Source organism: Trachinotus anak, unplaced genomic scaffold (genome assembly GCF_046630095.1).
Source record: "Trachinotus anak isolate AG129_WGS33_773 ecotype Australia unplaced genomic scaffold, CSIRO_AGI_Tana_v1 ptg000013l, whole genome shotgun sequence".
Classification (NCBI taxonomy): Eukaryota; Metazoa; Chordata; class Actinopteri; order Carangiformes; family Carangidae; genus Trachinotus; species Trachinotus anak.
In genome coordinates, this window is record NW_027273864.1 from 210,090 (window position 1) to 227,543 (window position 17,454).

Sequence of the window (17,454 nt, forward strand, 5' to 3'; positions counted from 1 at the left end):
ATCTCCTCAAGCCTTGACTATTGCAACAGCCTCTTCACCTACCTTAATCAAAAATCCATTAATTAACTTCAAACTGTACAGAACTCAGCTGCCAGACTTTTAACAGGATCCAGGAGAAGTGATCACGTGACACCAATTTTAGCCTCCTTGCACTGGTTCCCAGTATGTTTTAGAACTGATTTTAAGATCCTGCTGTTGACTTTTGAAACTCTTCATGGCCTCTCTCCATGTTATATATCTGACCTTTTAATGTCCGGCTCAGATAAGTGGTTTAGAAAATGGACGGATGGATGGATGTTTTTAATTGTTGCCTCATATAACCTGAATGTTTTATTTTGCTGACTTGTGTAAAGCACTTTGTGACGTGGGTTTAGAAAAGTGCTCTATAAATAAAGTTTAGTATTATTACTATTATTATTATTATTATAATCAGGAAATTCTGAATCAAGTGCAGAGGAGACGCCTGGCTGTGGCATGGTGGCAGCAGCCTCCCAACCACCAACACAGGCTGTTGGGGTTGACAGTGGGCCATATCCCCAGAGAAGGTGAGGAGAGAGGACAGCAGGCACCAGTAAAAATGACTTACAACAGGCTACTGCCAGGTTGGTATTGACAACAGGGCACTGAGAACTCACAAAGGACAGAGGTGGAGAGGGGCTGGTGTCCTCTTGGCTTTTATTTAGAATTTTTGTCCACAAATGAATGAATTTGCAAAAACCAAAATTGTTTATTATTATTATTGTTTAATTTAGTTTTCTCACTTTTTTTGGAAACAAAAAACGAATAGCTCATGGGACCGGTCCCTCAATGGTTGAGATTATTTGTATAATCTGTCAATTAAAAATAAGATTTAAAAAGAATGCACCAGATTGAGCTAAATCAATTCAGGTCAGTTTCCTTTATACTGAAAGAAGGTATAGAAACATTGATATTATCAATATTCATATAAATGAATAATGAATCTGTTAACCAGAGGTGTTAAATTCTGATTTTATGGCCAGGTTGTACACTGTATTTTTTCATCTAAGATTTGAGATATTACGAAGAGAGAACAGTGGAGAAACGTTTCATGTGTATAGCCCATAGGTATAGCCATGATTACACACGCAGTTATTTTGACAAGTAACCGGAAGTGTTGTGCCCCTCACCTCGCTGAGCTTGACGCTGGCTCAGCGGTCCTGGCGCTGGCAGGAGGCTTGTCGGTCGCTCCTCTGCCACCTGTTGACAGTCCGTCGCTGCTGTATCGCATGCGACCGTTCAAACGGAGTGTCTTTAATTTAGCTTTACAACCAAACCGACAACTTTAGGAGTGAACGCAAACTACTTCTCACTTGCTTCGCGTCTCAATGGACACTGTTCAGGTAGGTGAGTTAGCTAAATACACGGGTTTACTTGGATTAGCATTAGCATATCGCTAGCAGGAGTTGGCTAACAAGGGCAGGGCCAGTTAGCAGAAAGGTGACAAACAGGTAATGATACTTGTTCGTTTACACTTGGCTAACTTTATCTTTGTGTATCTTTGTTCGTCTTTTACACAACTTGTTTGTTACACTCAGAAATTGGCGTCTGGATTTACTCTGGACCTGGGACCACTGAAGGAACCTCTTGGATTTATTCGTGTCCTAGAATGGGTGAGTAAAGTAAAAAAAAAAAGTACCGAAAAGTCTCTAATTGGATTCCAAACCATGCTAATGTTAGTGATAAGTTATGTACTCCTTAGATCAGACACCATATCTTTCAGCATTTCTCTCACTCGATCCTCGTGGTTTGAATATCTCCTGTAATGCATCCCCGTCTACCACACAGTGTGTTTGCAGTGTTGTTGACTGACGTTAGATCAGTACACAGACTGATGTGCAGCTGCTGCAGGTTCCTCAGTCTCTGCTTTACTCTTCTGTTACACCGGAGCCTTCTTTTTAGACCTGAGCTCATTAAGTTATGCCATACCTTGTGAATTTACCTTCAGCTACCGATTGCCCAAGTTAAATGTTAACCTAAACGAGGTTGTTAAGTTCCTGGAAACGATTTCCAGGACACTTCAGGGGCATTTCTTGTGTTGAAATAGTCCCGTTAAGACAATAGTTGTTGCACAATTTCAGACGGTGCCACATAACAGGCTTGATGTGGATGTCATGTGTTGCTGAAGAAAAAGCCATTAACAGTGAAACTGATGATTATGTAGGGTGGGCAGGATTGAAAGCAGTGGCCTGTGTTGGTGCTCCCATGAACCAGCTATAGGTACCTGTTGTGAGGAATACCAGCTGTTGAGAATCAAATAGGTTGTGTTAATGTGCTGCTGCACAGTAGAATGTGCTCTAACATATCCCTACAGTGTCAGTATTTGTGTTTGACTAGTAATGACTAATCTGATTGGACTGTATACTGATTGAACTGTATACTAAAAAAAGGAAAGGGTTCAGGAATGCCCCCCCTCCCTTATATGGCTACTGTGCAAACTGCTCCGTTACAGTAGGTAGTGCTGTGTGTATTTAAGCAGCTTGTGGAGGAGCCACATTCTGTTGGTAATTAACATATACAACAGGTTTTATCTGTTGCTGTCTTGAGGAGTTTCACACCAGAAAACATATTAGTAATGTAGCTGTCCTTAATGTTATGCAATACACCTGTGCTTTTCCTGCAATGGTATGTCCAAATGTCTGCCAGGAAAAACATCTGTTAACCTGATGAGTGCAATGTTATTATGAATAAAATGGTTGCCAAAATCTTTATCCTTTAAGGCTTACGATACGTTTCACTTGATTTATTTGGTTGCACATGTTGGAGTGGAAACTGTTTGTCTTGAATTTTAAAAAAGAGAAAGAATCCTGGAACAGAAGCAGTTTAGAAAGTATTCATTTTTCAGAATTATAATCAGATTTATTTTTGTCCGTCTAAAAGCCATCAATGATTCAGAGTATCTTCTTGCAGCCATGTCTCCATTAAACACACAACATTACACTCACAGAAGTCCCTCTGATTCCTGACTCGGGCTGTGACCTCGTCCATCTTATTGTCTAGTGATCTCATGCTTCCAATGATGATGGAAAGGGAGATTCACTCTTCTCCATCAGTCTCAGTTCGTTCGTTCATCGCTTCGTTTCTCCTCAGGATCCTCTGTGTGCCCTCCTTATTTCTGTGGGGATGCCTGTTGTTTTGGTTGTCATATCGGCTTCAGCACGATCAGCTGGTCCCTGGTCTAAACAATGCAACTGTTAGAGTTGACACATAATGGTAGCACTGCTAAATGATAGCATTCAAAAAAGTAGCTCAATGACACAACTGTTGTGTATGTCAGAATCATGGACTTCTGCCGTCTGTGTGGCTGTTGTTTGGTGGTTCAGCTTTTTGAGTTTGAGCCTCCTTGCTCTTTTTATAACATTCACTCATATTTTTAAATCTGATTTTTCACAGCCGCAGTGATTGTTCTGATTTTAAACCTGCTATTTCCAATTCCTCAGTCAATCTGTCAGACTCAAGGCTGAAATAGACAGATGTCTTGCAGTGTGAGGCAATCTAGTGCTGCCCCTCCACATACCCCTCTACATACTCTGAGAAGATGTTTATAATTAATATTACTGAATGTCAAACTGGTCTGAATGCCACAGCCTGTAAACATGGACAATAGCCAGTAACAGTAGTTTTTCACAGTGTCAGATGGAGGGTAGTCGTCATGAAGGGGGCGGTGGTCTGGCTGTTTTTGCAGTCATGACTTTCTTGGTCTGTTTCTTTGGTTCATTATTGCCTTCTTTTCATGTGTGGTGCTATACACAAATAAAGATTGTTGATTTAAAACCTCATGACTTGCTGCTGTCTCTTATCTCTCCTGCCGCTCCCTGACCGGGAGTGGTAGTGACGAATGCTTCAGTCTGTGGGAGGCTGGGTGGACACTGGATTCTGGACGGAGAACCCACACCCTGTTTAGAGGGTTTATTTGGCGTGCGGTCAGAGTGGCCTGGGTGGGTCAAACAGGGCTGAAATGAAAGCTGAGAAACATTGTGGAGATCCAGAGATACCTGAAAGATGAAACCCATTCCCCAAAATCCTCAGCGGGCCAAAAGCTTGCTAAACACTGTACTCCATTTCTTAGTCTGTTTCTGTTGTTTATCTTTCTGCCTCTACCGCACTACTAGAGCCCGATCTGGCCCTGTACTTTGGCCCATTAAATACAACTGTGAAGTAGTTGAACAGGATCCTGATGATTTGGGAATGTGCTTTGGTAGATGTGAGTGGAAGTTGACAAGGGACATTATTCCTGAGAGAAAGCTCGGAAGCAAGAATCACATGCCCTAATCGGAAACTTTTCATGGTAGGAAGGATGTAGTGGGAGGGGGAGAAGTGCATGTGTGTTGGGGGTGGTCTCCTTTGTCACATAGCGTTTCAAGGTTCTGTAGTGTGTACTCATACATACTTTACAAGATTATTACTGCAACACTGCCATTTGGTTAGAAAGGAGCATTTTTCCTGCGACCATGTCATCCCTGTCATATGAGAAACACAAGTTAAAGAATTACCAGCCTGCAATGAGTGAGGGTCATCTGCCCACACTTCTGGGTGATGAGAATAATTCAAAATATTTACATATGCCATCCAGCAGTGATCCAAGTTTTTTGGCATTTTTAGCTTATCATAGATGTACCATAGGCATATATGTTGGCCGATAAGTTATGGGAAATTGCAGTGCAAGATATGTCCGAAGTCATCGGTGACATTTTTAGGATTTCCTTTTTTTTTGTCCTATACAGCAGTGAGGTGGACATCTTTAGCTTTTGGACTGTTGATCAGACAGAACAAACAATTTAAAGCCAACGTTGTGGGCTTGGCGAAAAGGTAAATGGCATTTACATTACAGACTAAACGATAAAGCAATTAATGGAGAATACAGTTGTGATAGTAAGGTGCATATTAGGGTGTTTGTTATCGGTGTTAGGAGAGGAGGTGCGTCCCTGCGCTGACTGAGAATGAGATCAAGATCTTCACTGGCTTTGTGAGTCGGAGGGCTGCAAACCCATTTCATTTACATGACATAACCTCAAACTTCAGATTTTGATTGTGGTTAGGTGTCTCTGTTGGAATCTCTTTTTTTTTCTTTTAAACAGGACGCTGTGGCTTTTTTCAACAGTGCATTGAATCCACAGGCTGAGTTTGATATCATAGAGTTACAAAAACTCAAAGTGCAACAAGCAATGGGCTGGATATCAGCTCTGATCTCCTGGTTTGATCCGAACTATACTGAGTCACGACAGCCCTGTAAAGTGTGGCGGGTCACAGTTTGAGGCTGTCGTGAATTAAGGGGGTTCATAAAGCAGCTATCATCCATGTTTAAACTCAAACTGTAATATATGATTTCCAAAAGCAAACATTTTCCACATCATGCTGAACTACTAACAAGTAACCACGGCACACACAAACGTTTGGTGCAGATTATGTCTGAACAATTAATCAAAATCATAATGTAGTCAAGTGCTATGTCCACATCTCAGGTCACAACAGATCATGAATGAAGCATCTTGCCCCAACCTACAAATCATATTCTCTAGATGTAAGAGGACATGTTTGTTTGGTACAAGCCCCAGAAAAAAAATCACATCATCATTTTAATGTATTTCAGTGAAAATGAAATAAAAAAAAATGATATTCCAACTAAAACCATGACTCATATCACAATATCTTAAATAAATTTTTTTTTTTTTGGGGGGGGGGGGCATATCATTCAGCCCTTGTGCAGATGTACATGTTTAATGAGTAAAGTCATAAATGACCATGGGATTTTAAGTAATTATATCGAACCATTCAAATAAAGATCACAATTTATTGAAAAATCTATTTTTTTTCTTCCAGCCTTAGTAATGAACCAGGAAGATCGCAGTTATCACACAGTGTAAAGGAGCCTTTAGAACACATCTTACAGCCACATGCGGCCGACACACTGTACTGAACTGAGTAACTTTATGTGAAACGGTGTAACGATGTTTCTGTTACTACCATGTTTCCCCAAAAAGTAGTCATGAGTGAATCCCAGCTGTAATCAGACACTTCACATGTTTTCACCCCAATGTTCCACATCAGTTACAGGAGTGGTATGTCTATAATGCAGCTCAGTGCTGGCTGTATGACAGAATGCTGCTGTATGAAATCCCACTCTGCTCTGTTCCTAGTTTGCGTTTCTATTTTAGCACTTAATGTCTTGCCTTTAAAAATAGGATGAAACAGCAGCAGATGGGATCAACAACATTGTAGTTGAGTACGGCAGAGGTACTCTGCTTACAGATATAGAGCCTTAACAAGGCTTTTTCTGGCTCAAAATGCACTTCTGGTGCTAGCCCAGGGCCTAAGAGGTTTTTAGGAGGACTTGGTTGTAATCTACCTTCTAGATCATGTTCAGGGGTTAGGCTTATAAATGTTTTCATACAGTGTGGATTGCACAGTATTTACGCTGCATGGGGTTGCAATTTTGGGCTGTCTGATTGATTAAGGTCTGAGGCCAGTCCAGGTCCTACAGCTAAGAGCATGTTTTCAGCTTGACCTGAATGTCAGTGTGGATCTAATCATGTGCAGATGAAGAGAAGCTGTTCAAACTTTGCTGTTTAATTCATAATCCACCTTAGACATTTGGCTGAAATAGATGCAACCTGGCCATATTTAAACCCTGACTTCAGTTTCTGGTGCACTGGAGTGGACTCTGGAGATCCTGGAGTGGAATCAAAGTTTTTCTGCACAGTCAGTTCAAGTGAAAAGTTACAGGAAATGGTCTGGGTTTCCCTCTGCTTTCCATTCTTCCTGCTGTCTGTTCTTTGTCAGCATAGTTGAAGATTCCAGCTTATTTTTCTCCCCTGAGAAGAAACATTTTGCTGACATTCATTATTCTATGAAAACAACTTCTGCAGAGTTAAAGATGCATGCACAGCACTCACAGTAAATGTGCAGAAGGTTAGTGTTGTCTTATCAATGCTGCATTACACGTGCAGTGGGGCACAAGAGTCTGAGACCAATCTCCCCACTATACGTTACACTTGGAGCAAAATACTTGTGATTCACTAACTGCACACTGGAACAACTGCAGGGAAGATGGTGATAGTCAAGTGGTGAATTTAGTTTAGAGTGAAAAATATCACACCTTGAGATAGGAAGAGTCTGATATTGGCTGTAATTTAGAAGCTTACCTGTGAACTGTAAAATGCACCACAGTTCAGATTGGTCCTTCCTCACATGTGTCCTTTAACATCAAAAAACTGATAGCTGAAGACCCCCATCAGTCAAATAATTATGCCCCTCTTTTAAAACCTCTTACCCTCCCATTTTCTCTGCCACTACAGGTCTTCACCATCTTTGCCTTCGCCACCACTGGAGGTTATTCTGGGACAACCCACTTCAGTGTCAAATGTCCAGGAGTCCAGGAGGTGCATGTCAATCCTGTGTTTGCCTACCCATTCAGGTACTATAGAACAATGGAGTGCTCATTTGTTCCATGACCACATTACTTAAAGTTTGCCACCAACACTAACATGCCAGGAACAGAACTTGTTAGATCCTGCTCCTCTCTCTGTTGGTAAACAACACAGCTGTGGAATACTGCCATCATCTGGCCATCTTCTGTCTCCTGCAACTGTCGCTCTAATTTCCTACTTTGTGTCCCAGTTCAAAATCAATACCGATGTTGCAGTGACATACAGAGCCTTCAGAGTATTCAAGTGTTCAGACACTTTTGTTATGTTGCAGTTTTATGCTAAAATCATTTAGATTTTCATTTTCCGTCATCAGTCTATACTCAATACCCCAGAATGACAAAGCAGAAAGAGACAACAAAGTTTTTCAAATTTATAAAAAGGAAATAGAGAAATACTACATTGACATAGGTTTACAGACACTTTACTATGACTCTAAATTTAGCTGAGGTTCCTCCTTTTCTCTGGATCATCAGATGAGTTTACCACAGGTGGACTCCAGTCCAGGTGTACAAACATCTAAAAGATGATCCAGAGAAATGAAGGAAGCTGAGCTAAATTTCAAGTATCAAAGTGTCTGAAATCTTATGTCAATGTAATATTTCAATTTTTCCTTTTCAATGAGGAAAAATTCTCAAATTCAGTTTTCACTTTGTCATTATGGGTTTTGATTGTAGACTGATGAGGGGAAAATGACTTCAACTGATTTCAGCATAAACCTGCAAGGCAAGTTTATTTATATAGCACTATTCAGACACAAGGCAATTCAAAGTGCTCTACAGAGGCATGGAAATACATAAAAAAAATAGAACATTAAGATAAAATTGACATACTATTTAAACACACAAAGAAAACTGAATTAATGAAATAAAAAATTTGAATAAGTTATCTTAAAAGAAGTGCTGCAGTGACCAAAGGCACTAAAACAAGTGAATGCACAAGGTTAAAAGGCAATTTAGTGCTTTATGCTTTTGCAAGTAGAAAGATTTTAAAATGCATCCTTTGACACATGGGAAGTCAGAGCAGTGATTTAAGGACCGGAGCAATGTGCTCCACTTTATTGGTGTCAGTGAGGATGAGCTGCAGCTGTCTGGTTGTTTTTCTTTTCTTCTTTTTTTTAAATTTTTTTTTTTTTACGAAGATTAGACAGAAATCCTTTAATTCTAACAGTTTTTTTCAGATGGTAGTAGGCTGAGTCTTGTAATTATCTTTATGTGGCTGTTAAAATTCAGTTCTGAGTCTAAAGCTACACCGAGATTTCTGGCTTGATTTGTAGGTATTAGTGTTCATGGATTCAAGGTGTGCACTGACTTTTACTTTTTCTTCTTTGATCAGAATTAATACTTCTGGTCACTGATTACCTGAAGACCGATCACCTGTGGTGAATACTCTGGCAGTATGGCAGCTGAGAGAGCCTCTGTGTGCTGTGTAGTGTAGTCCTTCCTCCCACCTTGTTCACTGTGCCAGCCCGTGACAGGCCGCCAAAACAAGTCATCATGTGGAACTTTTACAAAGTGTGTGAGACTGATGTAACGTACACCATCAGCAGTGCACGCCACAATAAAACACCTTGTGGGGGAAAGATCAAATACACACAGAGCTGCGAGCCATGTTCTGAGCCATCTTTATTTTATTTGTTACACTTGTTAAAGTTTGAATTCAGCCTGTTAATCTTTAGTTTGCATGATGCAACTGAGTTAATGATCTAAGACATATTGCCGTTTATTTATTAGACTGTTTGCACTGTTATTGAATAGGCTTAAAAAATTTTTTCACTCTGTAAATAATTATGTTATATTCACATGAATTAACACATGTAATTAATTATGACCTTTTGTAATTCAGTTGTCCTTACTGTGGGATACTTGTTGTAAGTAAAAGCATGTTGTTGACTGAACAGGGACGACTGTTTGTGGTCCCAGTACACTACAAAGCTAAGCAGACTGTCCAACTGTTAAACCAGCTGCTACAGCAAAACACCAAAAATGATCGGTATCAGCCCATCTCACTTATAGATGATCGGTATGGGAAGCAAATCAATGTGATCAGGGCACCCCTAGTTAGCACTCAAACAGCAGTATTCTGAATGAGCTGAAGTTGCCTTTAGGTTTTTTTTTTTGTTTTTTTTTTTTTGATTAGACTGGTTTCAGTAATCTAACCTGCTGGAAATGAAAGCTTGCCCTGCCGGGACATGAATCCTCTGGTTCTTGATATTTTTAAGACGGTAGAGTGCAGACTTTGTAATGGATTGACACGGCTGTTTAAATGTAACAGTGTGTCCAAGATAACTGACATCGTCCTGTTTTTCAGAGACGGAGTTAAATTGAGCACTAACTCTCAGCCCTGATGACTGAATATTTTGTAACAGTGATGGAATCATCTGTCAAAATGACAGTTCTACAGCTGCCCCCCCCCCCCAATATCCTGAAGTGGCACTGGTAAAATTAAAACAGTCTTAAGAAGTTGTCTGTCAGGGGCAAAGATGCAAAACTTCAGGCTGGGCTACAACAGGTTAGTTGAGTTCAATTTAATTTATTGCAAATGGTGACAGAGAGAGGTAGATTTAGTGTGAGGTAGATTATGATAGACTATGTTGTTGTATGTTGTGGCCTAATGGCAGCAGGTAAATGTTGAACGGAAGCGGTCCATGGATTGAACCTTGGGGAACCCCACAAGTTGGTTCACACAGATTCAAAATTACCAGTTGATAAGAAATGGTTCCTGTACTGAAGATGTGACTTTGAACCACTGAGAATCCACCTCAAATTTCCAGTCTGTCTTGGTGGTTTTATATATTTTAACCAGATGAAGGATTTTAGGCATCAGGTGTCTGCATCATAGGTTTTCAGAGAAACAGGGAAAGCCAATGTTAACGGCAGCCCCCAGCCCCTCCATCCTCTGAGTGTTGTGCGGTGTGATGAAAGCAGCCAGGAAACTTACGTAGGCTCTTTTTTTCAGTCTGTTCACATGAATAATCTGGTCAAACAAAAGATTTTACCAAAAACAGTCTCAACTCCTTCAGTTATCTAAAAGTGACCTTTGTTCAACCAGTATTCTGCAACTAAACAGTTTTAAGATAAAGTGCAGTGTGATTTAGTATCAGTTTAATTTATCTTACCCAGACATACACTGTGATGTTCTGATACAGGGTCTTCTGTTTAACCTCATAGTTTGTCATTTTAAGAAATGATTGGATGAAAATGTGAAATCCTTGTAAATCAGTTGAAGGTTCTGTTTCGTTTGTGTCAAGTCTGAGAAGTCTCGCTTAATCCTCTCATGTTCTCTCCTCTTGCCTTCTTTGGATTAAAGAGTAACTGAGGTGAGGACTTTTTTTCTCTGAAATCACCCAGAGTATGAGACAGGAGTCATCAGAGTAGTTGTTGACAGTGAGTTCTCCCTCTGTACATCTCCTCAGGTTGTCAGCACACCCCTATAGGATACCATTATGTAACGCCACTCCATCCAACGTGACCTACCTGCAGGGCGACTTCTCCTCCTCGGCAGAGTTCTTCGTGTGTGTCGGCGTATTTGGGTTTCTTTATTGCACTGCCACACTGATCCTCTACCTGGGCTACCAGAGTGTCTACCGCCAGACCACCCGCGGTCCCATCATTGTGAGTGCATCCTCTCTTTATACCCATTAACTATCTTCACATCCACCAGCCCTGGGCAGGGTTCCCTGTACACTGATATTGTGGGGGCCCACCAAATGGTACTACACCCCATTTTATTAGTGCCAGTACTTAAAGAATGACATCATAAAACCAAAAATCATAACAAAGATTGTCCAACACAGTTTGATTGTTTTGTTTGAATTATGTTATCACTTCTGAATTGTGAATGTTACCTGCAGCAGATGAGAAAACTGTGTGAACTTTGTTCTCAGGATGAGGATGTGCTCATGTTTTTTTAGTAGATAATATTTACAGCTTGAACTAAGAGCTTTGTGAGTGTTGATGTGATATTGGCATGTGTGTAAACATGCTGCTGTGTACTCCCTGCAGGACCTCCTGGTGACCGCTGCCTTTGCCTTCCTGTGGCTCGTGTCCTCCTCAGCTTGGGGTAAAGGCCTGACTGATGTCAAATGGGCCACAAACCCTGAGCACCTGGTAGAGTCATGCAAGGGAGTCTGTCAGCCAGGAGAGTTTCCCTCCATGGGCCGCCTCAACGCCTCTGTGGTAAGTCATGTTAAAGCAGTGACCCATGAACAGATGAAATCTTTTTGCTTTTATTTGTATTCATTAATATATTTATTCATGAATTCATTTTGGGTAAACCTATTTTGAGTCTTTACCTCCAGAGTTGTTCTGATATTAATAATGCTACTTGTATTGGGTATCGGCAAGGACACGAGTCTACGCAACAATCACATGCCACATCATTTATTAATAAACTTCATAGTTTCTCAAATGGATAGAATGGCAGGAGTCTCCACAGGAAGTTAGAGCAGCGAAGAAGAACTGACTCCCATAAATAGTGTAACGTTAGCCGTTAGCAAAATGTGAGGAATTTGGCTACATGTTACACTGGAAAGTCCCACCAGTAAAAAGACAACGTGTGCAGTATGTAGGGCTTTTAATATGGAGTGTCAGGACCACTAGTGTAGGAAGTGACTGACAGTTCAATTAGATAATAAAAGACAGATTCTATCATTCATGTATCTGCTCATGTTTAACCTGAGTCATACAACAATGACAGCAGTCATATCACACCCATACAGAGTCAGTCATGCAACTGTTAAAATAACTTTATAACACAGTGGTGCCAGATCAGTACTTGGTGTTGGGAAGGAAAGCATGGTGTCAGAACATCTGTTTACCTCTGCACATGGAGCTTTACATGAACCTGCAAGTGATGCCCCTTGTTTTATATTATTTCTGCTGGTTGAATTGTGTACATCATCCTGTCAGCGGTTTTAAGATGTTAAATCAACAGCATAACAACCAAATAATAACTGAAATCTGAAGCTCATCATTCATTTCATTCTGTTCTTATTTTACTGTTACACTTAAACAAAGTGTCATTTTCTCTACCAGCACATTGTTTGCCATTTGTTCCTGATGATGAGTGACAGAGTTCACAGTACAGCTGCTTAAATACTGTTTTTATTTAAGCAAACAGACAGACAGTGTTTAGAGCTGATAGTTAAACCTTATTCACCACATACTGTATCTGCTCCTGTCACTTCTCAACCGAGCTGCTTGCTGCCACAGTACCACTGCAGTGTCCATTTTCAACACAGCACTCCTCACAGTACAGGAGCGCGGGTCTGACCAGTTATTGTTGTACAACTGCACATGGGACTGCGTCACTGTTTGCTGCAGCAGTGCAGAGTTATCTGTATATAATAAAATTTAAATGCACATTGTTAAATGAAAATAGCATTTTAATTTCCTACCTCTGGATACTTTAAATAAAAGCCGTCTAGTGCAGCTCCACCACAAACTTTGACTGAGCATCACTTCAACACTTCATCAATATCAACAGACCAATGTGAGTTTTAAGAGTGTACAGTAAACATTATCTCATCAACTGTGTCCTCTCTTTCTACAGACCTTTGGCTTTTTGAACTTGATCCTGTGGGCAGGTAACTGCTGGTTCATTTACAAGGAGACACCTTTCCACAAGGACCCCAACCCACCAGCCACCATGGAGGAAGGAGGGGCCCCTGGGCCTTAGCCACATCACTAATGGTCCTTAAGCTTTGCCCTGTACCCACAGCAGAAGTGCTTTGTGCCCAACACTGGTCTCTTATGTTAACTTGCAAAAATGGAAACAAAAGAAAGGCAGTTGTCATGAATACCTCCCAACACTTGTCAGAACTGTTTTTCAGTCACGGGTCTTCAGCTGAAGCTTAATTCGTCCCCACTGACTGAAAAATCCTCTGTCCTCCTATTTTTTTTTTTTTTTTTTTTTTTTTAAATCTGTCATCAGCTCCCATGTTCCTCAAAAACACTAAGTGTGAATTCAAACTAAAATACTTAAACACTAAGTACAACAGAGCTCCTGTGAATGCAGCCTGTGTTGAAACCTGAAACTGAATGTACGCGGTGCTCAGAGCAGCAGACCTGCAGTACATTTGCTTCCACATTAGCGCATCGTCCTTCCCTGACGTCTGCCCTTCAGGGAGGTGAAACTGAACCAGAACCTCTGCTGGTCCTCGGTCTGGGGAAAAAGGCAAAGGACCAGCAGAGGTTGAAATCAAACAGCCCTCACACTTTAAACATATAAAACAACATCCAGAAGCAAACATTTAAAGTGGGAGCAAATGCACCTGCGGGCCCTGCTATTCTTCCGTCTGTAAGAGGAAGTGCTACAGCACAGACTCCAAGTACTGTCCTTCTAAACATCAGTCACTTCACCTTCAGTAGATGAGTCACAGCCTGACAGTCAAAATGTTTTCAATGATCTTTTTCCTCCAGTTAAAAAACAGCTGATACCTCAGACCTGGTAAATAATCTGACCACAGTGTGTTTATAGAGGGATTTCTACAGCATTAAACCACCAGACCATTAAAGCAGCAGTCATACGAAATATAATACAGAACCACATGGTTGTTGTGGCTTCAACAAACTTTGATTTTCTCGTGTTTACAGAACACACACTATACTATACATACTGAAAAAGTAAATTCACACTACAATGAATCTACTGTACTTAACGTGGGGAGGCAGAGACTTTTATCTTTGACATGTCAGGTTGTGAGACACGTGTCATGTTTCCAGCCGGTGTCGACCGAGGCGGGCTCTCTCCAGGTTTACACACAGTGACTGATGTCAGGCCAAACCTCGTTTAGCTCCTGTTTGATCCATGTTACATTTAGCCTGTTCCATAACACTAAGACTCATCCTTGTTTGAACTATGTTTGGACAAGGTGCCTTGCAGTGACATTATTTATGTATTTTTATCTACATTAATTGGTCTCTTGCATATTTTTAAACCAATGTTGGGTTTCTGTTTGTATTTCCTAATGGAAAAGTGTCAGTGTGCAGCTTCTCTTTGATTTGATTTTTGGTAACGTCAAATTTGTTCATCCACTCAGTAGCTTCAGGCCTCATCCTTTGACGACTGATGGTTCAAGTGACGACATGTGGCTGCCAGAGTGATGTAATCCTGCTGTACTGCTCTGTGACTCCTGCCCTTAGTTCTGCTCTTACATGTAACTTGACATTAGATGGTTTTGTATTGAAGCCCTGTAGTTCTTCTGAGTCACTGTTGATAGCTTTTTGTCAACACATTGACTAGTTACTTTGCACTCAGAGGGATCGTATGGTCTCTATGAAGTATGAGCGTTAATAGATTACCCAGTCACTTAAATCAAAAAGTGCAGCTGTTTAACTTCCACAGCCCAGGGAATGTGTGAGGACTGTTTGAGTCACTGTAAGTAAAGTAATATATTTTCCACATCATATTGAGATTAGACACTATATTGTAAGTTACTTTATCAGTTTTAAAAGAGAAATCTTTAAGTAGAGCACAGGGATCTGTGGATGTTTATGTGATGGTTTAATAATTTTGGACTTCATGTATTTTATGCCTTGTTTGTGCTAAAGGACAACAGTGGTTTATCTGTACTGATGTGTAAAAACACGAGAGCTGCAACTGCTGAATTCTGGCTCTTTTCTTCATTACACTGCAAAATCCTCATCCTCCTCTGCCACTGGTCTCTCCCTCCACCTACAGACATGGAGGAGGAGGCCCTGGTCATGTTCTATCATTAATCAAAGGAATACATGACAAAACAGTTTGTTTACACAATAACGGTAAAATAATAGCTAAATGTGATGATTTTATTGACATATACACACAGTTACAATTACTTTACATTGAAAATCTGCAGAGGCAAGAAAAAATCAGTGAACCCTGTGGTATGACCTGGTTTGTGATTTGATCTTCATCACAAATGTAGACAAGATAGTAACACACAATTAAAATCTTTGTGTCTTTATTGAAGACGCTGAATGTTTGGCTCCAGTAACCTGAAAGGAGCTCCTCAGTAGCAGCTGATCAGACCTGAGCAGCTGCTCAGTGTTCAGGAGGAGGTCTGAACCAGTCCTCTTACAGAGCTGCTTCAGCTCAGACACATTCTCAGGAGGTGTGGTGTGAGCAGCTCTTTGAGCTCAGTCCACAGCAGGTCTGGGCTCTGACTGGACCACTGCAGAAGGTGGATTTATTCTGATGTTTAGGGTCATTGTCCTGCTGCAGGACAGACACCCTGACATTACCCTGAAGAGACCGTGACCTTTTCCAGGTCCAGATCCTTATGCTCCCTCCACCCTGCTCCACCTGTGGGAGGATGTGTTCATGTTGGTCTGCAGAGCCCTGTTTGCACCACACATAGAGCTGCATGTTCTTCACACAGGTCAAACTCTCATCAGTGCAGGTACTTCCTGTTCCACAGTCAGTGTAAGGTCAGTTTTCCTTTAACATGGACACCCTACCTTGGTGAGATACTGGTCTGATTATAGAAACTGGTAGACAAAATACTCAAGATACTAATGGTAACAAACAGTGTTCATGATTTTCACTGCTGTGTGCTGCCTGATGTTTTTGTTAGGCTTTCAATTCATCCACTTTGTCACCCGTCCTGAAACAGTGGAACAGTGGAACAGTTAAACCTATAAGATCCAACTGAATGTACACACTACCTGAGTAGCACACACACTACCACAGCACAAATTCATACTGCACATCAGGGTGGGTTTTTCCACACTGTGATCACTCGAGGGCGCTCTGACCCTGCAGTTTAATGATGGTGGCTCAGAGTGAAGATGATGAAACTCCACAGAGATCAATAAGAGGTCCCACCCAGACTGTTTCAGGAGTTTATGGAACCTGTTTAAAGAGGTTCATCTTTATTCCTGACTGGGTTCTGTTTGAAACCTAAGGATTTGTACCGAGCATAAATGTATTTCTTCATGCAGTGCACAGTATTGTGACAGATTAATAGGCAACCAATTTGACAACTTGGAGTTTAATTCCCTTTTAAAATGATAAGTTAGACAAGGTTTTTTGCCTCCAGTATTAATTAGATTGCATTTATATTGGATTTAGTTGAAACCCAGAAAATGTTTAGAGGGACTGTCAGATAAATCCAAAAAATACAGTATTTAATCCATTTAATCTGCTTCCATATTTGCCAATTAACGTTTTGTTTCAAGTTCAATATTAAACATGATCATTGTATTGTCAGAAACACAGTGTGCATGTGATGTGCAGTTGTGTGTTCTTCAGCACGGCTCTGACTGCGCTGTCTGAGGCTTAACCACTTACAGGGATTAGGAGAGGGGAAGGTGTGCTCACGCGTGTGCACCTGTGACTTCTGATCACCACGAAAGCACACAACAACACACTCCCCCTGTGAACAGCGGTGTGTTTGTCTGTACACATTTACAAAAACAGGCTGAAGCACAATTTATGTCCCACCCCTCAATTGTGTGACTGATGATGAATGACATGAGTCACACAACGGTAAATATCAGGGCAGTGACTCACACCTGTTGTGTGCAGGAATTGACAGGAAGGAAGATTCTGTCTCACACAGGTATATATAGATATAATGGTTCACTCACACTGTGTTAAGTGTGGACGGATACACAGGCTCTCTCTCATACTCATAGTATGTACAGTTGTGATGTGTGAGCATGGTATTCAGTTGCATTAGCTGACTGTATATAAAGGTAGGTAGGTAATCTAGTGTTTTTCTACCCCCATTAACAGACATGTATTAGAAACATCTTTAATTTTGATGCAAGCCAACAGAGCACCACCACTGAAAAAAAGAGCCAGCAGCTCTGAAGACTTAGGAGGCTCCATATGAGGCAACCTCCCCTGGACCCCAAAGATCAGAGTTTTAGTGTTCGCCAATTCATCAGTTCATTTTTGATTTGATTGTTAGCTAATGATAAGGCCCTGTCTTGTATAGGGTCCCTGAGTCACAATTTGGTTTAAGTGCCTGCGTGTGTGTGTGTGTGTGTGTGTGTATGTATGTATTATTATTGTTATTGGTATT

General features: G+C 40.9%; 1 protein-coding gene across 1 annotated transcript; it reads left to right on the top strand.

Moving 5' to 3' along the window:
- The first annotated feature begins 1,160 nt into the window (after positions 1 to 1,160).
- On the top strand, positions 1,161 to 15,052 carry sypl2a (synaptophysin-like 2a). Its single transcript, XM_071494976.1, has 6 exons — positions 1,161 to 1,361; positions 1,557 to 1,631; positions 7,314 to 7,432; positions 10,858 to 11,056; positions 11,447 to 11,620; positions 12,996 to 15,052. The coding sequence occupies exons 1-6, from the start codon at positions 1,347 to 1,349 to the stop codon at positions 13,119 to 13,121; spliced, it is 708 nt and encodes a 235-aa protein (XP_071351077.1). The 5' UTR covers positions 1,161 to 1,346; the 3' UTR covers positions 13,122 to 15,052.
- Positions 15,053 to 17,454: the final 2,402 nt, after the last annotated feature.